The sequence below is a fragment of the Camellia sinensis genome, chromosome 7 (genome assembly GCF_055761805.1).
Source record: "Camellia sinensis isolate YWXY chromosome 7, ASM5576180v1, whole genome shotgun sequence".
In the NCBI taxonomy this organism is placed as follows: domain Eukaryota; kingdom Viridiplantae; phylum Streptophyta; class Magnoliopsida; order Ericales; family Theaceae; genus Camellia; species Camellia sinensis.
Window position 1 is genome coordinate 174,540,959 of NC_138967.1, and position 7,938 is coordinate 174,548,896.

The window sequence follows — 7,938 nt, forward strand, 5'->3', positions numbered from 1 at the left end:
TCTCAAGCAAAAGGAGATTGGAAGGTCAAAGAGGAAAGGATGATAATCTACCACCAAGCCTTGGATCAGCTAATTCCTCGGTTTGAGAAGCTAAATTTCACCCACCCCGTAAGAGAGAACAACAGGTTTGCAGATTCATTAGCAACTCTATCTTCTATGATAGACATCCCGTCCGGAGTCCGGATGCGTCCAGTCATTATTGATCAAAGGTTTACACCAGCATACGAGTCGATTTCCGCCATAGATGAGGTTCAAGATGGCAACCCCTGGTATTACGACATCTGGAACTTCTTGGAAAAGGAGACATATCCACTAGGGGCAAACGCCAAAGATAAGAGGGCTGTCAGAAGAATGGCTGCTCAGTTCAATATCTGCGGAGGAAAACTATACAAAAGGGGTCATCTGGGAATGCATAAGCTCTGTGTAGAAGCTGAAGAGTCAAAACGCCTGATGGAAGCCATCCACGGGGGAGAGTGTGGTGCACACATGAATGGAGTAATGCTGGCCAGAAAGATTCTCAGACAGGGTTACTACTGGTCAACCATGGAGGAGGATTGTATTAGCTTTGTTCGGCGATGCCACAAGTGTCAAATTCATGCAAATCGCATGAATATCCCGCCGTCAAAACTGTACAACATGACTTCCCCATGGCCTTTTTCAGTCTGGGGAATTGATGTAATCGGAGCTGTTACCCCGAAGGGGTCAAACGGGCATGAGTTTATCCTAGTAGCGATAGATTATTTCACAAAGTGGGTCGAGGCCCAATCGTACGCGGTGTTGAAGGCGTCGCATGTTGCAAAGTTCATCAGGAACAACATCATCTGTCGCTACAGGGTGCCAAACGAAATAATTTCAGATAATGGTTCCCATTTCAAGAAAGAAGTGATAGATTTGTTGGAAAAATACAATGTGGCTTTTCATAGGTCATCTACATACAGGCCGCAGACCAACGGAGCGGTTGAGGCCGCCAACAAGAATGTCAAGCATATACTACAGAAGATGGTGGAAACCTATCGAGATTGGCCAGACAAGCTGCCATTTGCTCTGTGGGCTACAGGACTTCAATCAGAACTTCTACTGGAGCAACTCCATATTCATTGGTCTATGGAATGGAGGCTGTTCTACCCATTAAGATTGAGGTTCCATCGTTACGAGTATTGGCTGAATGCCAGATAGCCGAAGCAGATTGGCAGCAAAGCAGATTCGAAGAACTCATGCTCTTTGATGAAAGAAGACTGAAAGCACTGTACCACATCCAAGGCTATCAACGCAGAATTGCCCGAGCTTTCAACAAAAAGGTTAAGTCCAGGAATCTGAAAGAGGGAGATTTAGTGCTCAAAGACAACCGAGCTCCCATCCACGACCCAAGGGGCAAGTTCAGACCCAATTGGACTAGTCCTTACATCATCAAAGCTATCTGGTCAGGTGGAGCTGTGGTTCTGATGGATCTAGATGGTTTGGAGTTCTCACAACCGATCAATATGGACAAGTTGAAGAAATACTATCCTTGAGAGGCTCGCTAGGCCGAAAACCCGAAAGGGCGACCTAGGCAGAATTCAGAGCACAAAAAATTAGAAAATATAAAAACTGAGCTCGCAAGGTTGAAAACCCGCAAAGGGCGGCCTTGGCAAAAGTTAGAGCGCAAAAGGAGAGTGAAAATACTCGAGTGAACCTTAGCCTGAACTACGTAAGGCTTGATTCCCATATTCGGGATACGTAGGCAACTTCGCCTCGAAGTTCAGCCATAAACTTTTCCCCGATCAACTCTGTCCATATTAATCATCTCAGTCATCTTTATCCATCAGCATTTATCACGATCTCCGGTACAGTGCTGTTCAAACTAGGGGCAACTTTCCGTTGCCGCGACGGTGCAAAGTTACTCAGACAAGGGGCAACTTTCCGTTGCTTTGAAGTGCCGCTTTGTTCTTCAGACTAGGGGCAACTTTCCAGTTGCGGGGATCTGGGGTTGTGCATCTCAGTGACAGATTTTCGGCGTGTCCAATTCTGATCCACATTGAAAATAGTTTTGAAAAGTTTTAATAAAAGTTGACTTTGTTTCAAATTAATCTTTTTACGACTTAGACCATTTTTGGACCAAAAGTGGAAAATTTTCAGCACCACAACTTTCAATTTCATTGATTTCAAAATAGAGTTCTCTTGCTCTTGCATTACAATCGAGGTTGCTTATTTTAGTACATCCATAAAGAAAACTTGAAAATGCTAAATAAGCAATAAATTTGGGGCATAGTTGAATCAAGTATCTCCGCGTCCCCTCCCGGAGCTGGACGGAGCATCTGTTGCCAAGCTAGGCCCAACCTGTGCCTCCTCATTGAGCCAATCCAAGCACTCATCGGACAAAGTGCAACTGAAAGTGGAAACAGGGGCCAGAAGCTCTCTAGTCCTCCATGCCGTGGCATATCGGGCAAGCTGTGCACCCCGGACCGGGAAAGCGGCTGGGTACTCAATCCCCTCCGGTGGACAGGTCTGATCATGGCCAAACTGACGCAGGAACCGGAACGGAAAATAGAATACGCAGTGGGTTAGACCAATCAGTTGGATCCCAATCTGCCGAGACATACTATAGCTCATTGCCGGGAGGTTGAGCCAAGGACAACGCCAAGCAATGCCGTCTGCGGACAAATCGCACATCCAATCGAACCACCACCTTTCGTCAAGAGCATTGACAAGGCTCTGCCGAAAGAAGTAGCCTCGAGCTGAATAAGCCGGGCAAGAGCCCACAACCTGCAACTTATCCATTAACCATACCTAGGGGAGGGATGGAAAATGAGAGATTAAAGAATAGAGAGATGTACGATGAGAGAAAAGTAAGACAAGGGTTTTGTGAGAAAAATCGAGCCTGAGAGCCGAGTGACGTGAGCAAATATATATGTAAGGTTGGGTGGGAAACATTACCTGCAGTAATAGTGGACTCCCAGCAAATCTGGTTGTTTCCCGGCGATGGAAAGCATCTAAACCCATCAATGTCTCGGCCAAGGTCATGGCAATACAGCTCTTTCCTTCTCTCAAACCTTGGGCGACTTCAATCAGGCGAATGCTAGCCCCGCCGAAGCCCGAGGAAAGCAGAAAGTGAGACAACAGGCATAAGCAGAGAGCGTGTTGCCGGAAACCCTGCCAATAATGGTTGCTGCAGTCACCAGCGTCGGAAAAACGGTGGATCAAGCCGAGGATGTCCAGTTCCCCACTGCAAATCAGAGATCGAGCGTCGCGCGCTGTAAGCCCACACATCCGCCCTAAAGCCTGGGCGTGACCAAAACGGAGCTGAGGCAAGATCACTTCAGAGCACTCGGATTCCATTAAAACCTGAAAATCTTCGAAAGTGGGACACATCTCTTGACCGCCAAAGCTAAAAACATGCGTCACTGGATTCCAGAACCTTGCCGCGGCATGGAGAAAAGGAAGTTGTAGCGGAGTACGGCTCAACGTGAATAGTGCATTCAAGCCGAAACCCCGGAAATTTAGCTTTTCCGAGCCATCTAAAGAAGAAATCCAAGATGTGACATTTTCTGCGAGAAACGCCTCCATCTTTGGCTAAAACTAAGATGAAATGAATGTTCCCGAAGTTGAGGCTTTTATAGAAGGAAAAACACTATTCACGGGAACACGTGTCAAAAGCCTGGTGGCTGCAGGACTGAATGGCCGGCCAGCTACTTTTTCTGGCTGGCCAGCTATTTACTTTCTGCAGAAATGGCTGGCCAGCCATTCACTTTTTGCAAAAATGGCCGGCCAGCTCCCAGGGATGGCTGGCAATGCTGCAGTGTGTCTCCTCGGCCCTGTTTTACTCTTCGAAGGAGAACTCCAAGCATTTCCATGCAACGGGAGAGTCGAAGGCCTTCATTTCAGACGCGTTCCGATGCCCAGATCGTCAAAAATACACTTTGTTGTTGTTGAGTCTTGTTTATCGAGTTGTTGTTTTTGCTTATCGAGTTGTTTGTCGAGCGGACGTGTTTCGTGTTTTTGAGTCATTGCTCTCTGTTTAAGCAATCTTTGTTACAGTCTTGTTTTATTTACAGTGTTGCATTTTGCTTATCGAGTTGTAAAACTTTTTAAGGTCCTGTTATATCTTAGTAAGTTGAGTTTGTTTAGTTTGTTGTGTCGGTTCACTACCTGACTTGGTGATTACACAATGCGCATTACTATTCAATTTCATTCTCATGCGAAATAAATTGATGCGATATGATGCTAGAAGTTTAAAATACAAACACCTTTTCAAAAGCTATTTCATTTCATCACGCTTTACAATAAACAAAGGTACAAGTTTTACAAAAAATGAAACTGCCTAACGATGTGCAAAGTGCTACAAACTACTAGTAAAAGAAAAATAAAGCAGGAAATAGCAACATCAAAATCCTCGGGAACGGGAACGAGAAGCACGCCTGGTCCTCTTTTGTGGAACAACCTCCACACCATCATCAGAGTCGGAGCTGTCATCCTCAGGATCCTCCTCAGCCTCGCCTCTGTTCCCCGAGCCAAAACCGGAGCCTCCCTCCTCAACAGATGTCTCGAACTGACGGTCGGTAGCCTCCTCCTCCTCCTCCTCCTCATCATCAGGCTCCACCTCCACAACATGAGCCCTGCGTCTGCGGACAGGCCCTCCTCGAGCTCCTCGATAAGGCCTAGATGGCCCGGCTCCTCGGGAAGGCCGAGATGACCCCTCCCCCTGATAAGGCCCGGATGGCCCAGCTCCCTGATAAGGCCCAGATGGCCCAGCTCCCCAATGAGGCCCAGGTGGCCTAGTCTGTGGCTGACCAGACCATGAAGGCATCTGAAAACAAAGAGTTCAATTCAAATACATCAGTCCAAATATGTACATCAGATGCAGATACAAGCAAAAGCTACATAAAGTGGGTGCATGTAAATACAGTGTACAAGTGGGGGGTGTGTCAGATGTGCTCTACACAAGCAGTCTATCGATGCAGTAGAAATCAGCATGTCATCAGAAGTATGATAAATGCCAGAAAACTGAAGGGTACCTGAATGCCCGCGACAGACAACTGTGCCTCCCTGCGCAAGACCATGCCCTCGAGTGTGGCTACCAGCCCAACCACCTCCTCTATGTACCCTCGCGATGGCTGCAAAAATGAGTTCGTAATCATCAGTGAACAAATGAGTGTCTAAACATCTGAAATGATGAATGACAAAAGTGGAGCATACCGGCGGTGAGTCCGGATCAATGGCGTATCGATCGCTGGGCATCGGAGGCTCTAGTGGAATCGGAATCGGAGAGCTAGTCCCATACTGCCACGCCATCAACTCAGTAGGCATATCTGGCCATCCCAGATGAGGATGAATCGACGGGGTCGGAGGAAACGGTCTACTCCCACCTCTAGATGTGCCAGCCCTGCTAGAAGAAGGGATGTCTGTAGCTCGAGCCTGAGCCTGATCCGAGGATGACATACCGGCAGGTCTCATCATCGGAATACGAGCTTCTGTCAATGGAGGCATCAAATATATGTGACGATAGGTGGCGTAGTCCCCCTCCGCAACATATAGCAAAGCATCGCTGCCCAGCATGGCGCCGACTACCTCTGAGTAAGAGAGCCTGTCAGCAGTCCGCATACTAGCTGGAGGTACCGCGGGAACATCCTGAGAAAGATACCCCCGTACCTGGCGCAGAAAGCGCTCCCCCAGGAACCAGACTCTGCCAACTGGCCCTTCGAGCAGGACCCTATACCGGGAGATGCCTGACGCTCCGGTATACTGAAGTAGGAGATCATCACCCAGGGGTGCCCAAGGCTGCCAAGTAATCTGCGGATGATAAATGTATAAACCAATCAGAAAACGAGAATGTACAGAGCAAGTCAAAGATGAAAATGAAAAGAACTGAAAGTTCTGAAGTACCTCTGAATGTCGCACGGTGTCGAAGTACTGCCGCAGGCGAACCAGGGTCTCTCGAGGCCTCGCCCGGTGCGGGCCCTCAAATATCAATGAATATGGGGTCACGGGAATCCCCACCACCTCCAGCTCTGGGGCTAACGATGGGAAGTATACATAAGCCCATAGCTGAGAAAAGCAGTGCAGGATGTAAGTACGAAATGCTGAGAGCAAAATGCAGAATGTAAAAGTGCGCTGTGTGTGCAATGTACAAGTATTGAAGAGCAGAAATGTAAATCAAAGGGGACAGAAAGTACCTCCCAGGCTCTCCAATAGCCTCCAAGTAAGTCGCCCCGCCCGCGGGAGGTCGCGCTCATATAAAAATAAAGGGTAGCCAGGCCAGCGCCACCCCAATCATATCTCTGGACCTGTGATAGGTCGACTAGAGCGCTCAGCAGGTATAGCCCAATGGTGTTCCCTCTGTCGGCGAACAGAGTAGTCCCGAAGAGGAACATAAGGAAACCACGGGCGTACTGCTCCGTCTCCTCGGGAGTCTCGGGCACCATCTCAGCCCGCCGGAAATGGGAGGAGAACCAAGTATCTCGGACTCTCCCAGAGACCCTGTCAACAGGTGGGCGAGCCCCCAGTAGATACATCCAGGCAGCCTCCCACTCGCCCATATCCTCATCATAGGGGATGGGCCAACCTCCGACATCAAGGCCGGTCAATACAGCAAAGTCAAAAGGGGTCATGGTCATGTCCCCGGTAGCAGAGAAATGAAAGGAATTGGTGGTGTCCCACCATCTCTCTACCAAAGCTGCCATCAATGTCCTCCTGGCAGGACAGCGTGACAACCCGACGCAAAAGGGCCCGAACCCTGCCGCATCTATCAAATCCCGGACGCCCTCCGGCAGCTCAGCATACCAATCCCGTGCCATGGTGGAGCCATACCCTCGCACACTGCGGGAACCACCCTGCATTCAGAATGAATACATGTGTAAATAATGAGATGAAATGGGCTGTGTGCCAATGAAATGAATGGGCTGTGTGCCAATGAAATGAATGGGCTGTGTGCCAATGAAATGAATGGGCTGTGTGCCAAAGAGATGAAATGGGCTGTGTACCGATGAAGTGAAATAAGCTACATGCGAAATCTACCTGGGCTGCGTGTTCAGAGAATTTGAATTTTGGGCTGCGTGTTCAACTTTCAGTTTAATTGTGGGCTGCGTGTTCACTATCTATCTGGGCTGCGTGTTCAAAGAATTTGAATTGTGGGCTGCGTGTTCACTATCTATCTGGGCTGCGTGTTCAGAGAATTTGAATTTTGGGCTGCGTGTTCAACTTTCAGTTTAATTGTGGGCTGCGTGTTCACTATCTATCTGGGCTGCGTGTTCAGAGAATTTGAATTGTGGGCTGCGTGTTCACTATCTATCTGGGCTGCGTGTTCAGAGAATTTGAATTTTAGGCTGCGTGTTCAACTTTCAGTTTAATTGTGGGCTGCGTGTTCACTATCTATCTGCGCTGCGTGTTCAGAAAATTTGAATTTTGGGCTGCGTGTTCAACTTTCAGTTTAATTGTGGGCTGGGTGTTCACTATCTATCTGGGCTGCGTGTTCAGAAAATTTGAATTTTGGGCTGCGTGTTCAACTTTCAGTTTAATTGTGGGCTGCGTGTTCACTATCTATCTGGGCTGCGTGTTCAGAGAATTTGAATTTTGGGCTGCGTGTTCAACTTTCAGTTTAATTGTGGGCTGCGTGTTCACTATCTATCTGGGCTGCGTGTTCAGAAAATTTGAATTTTGGGCTGTGTGTTCAACTTTCAGTTTAATTGTGGGCTGCGTGTTCACTATCTATCTGGGCTGCGTGTTCACTCCCGAGAAAATATTCTAAATATTAAGATGAACTTACCTCAAGTGGTGAAAATGCAAAGAGAAGCTCCGAAGCCGGAATTTAATCGCTCCAAAGTGTTTAAAACTAAGTGTTTTTACGAAAACAATTTGCGCGAGGCGTTGGAAAACGCGCGTAAAACTCAAAACTGGGGAGAAAAGTGTTGAAAGAGGCAAGAAATGAAGTGAGGTTCGGCTGCCATTTATAGGCCTCAAGCCTTG

The 7,938-nt window shown here is 47.9% G+C and overlaps 1 protein-coding gene across 1 annotated transcript; it reads right to left on the reverse strand.

The window, feature by feature from the left end:
• Positions 1–4,943: 4,943 nt before the first annotated feature.
• On the reverse strand, positions 4,944–6,313 carry LOC145796298 (uncharacterized). Its single transcript, XM_082881381.1, has 3 exons — positions 6,150–6,313; positions 5,173–6,021; positions 4,944–5,090 (listed from the first exon to the last, which is right to left on the reverse strand). The coding sequence occupies exons 1-3, from the start codon at positions 6,207–6,209 to the stop codon at positions 4,944–4,946; spliced, it is 1,056 nt and encodes a 351-aa protein (XP_082737507.1). The 5' UTR covers positions 6,210–6,313.
• Between the last annotated feature and the right edge of the window lie 1,625 nt (positions 6,314–7,938).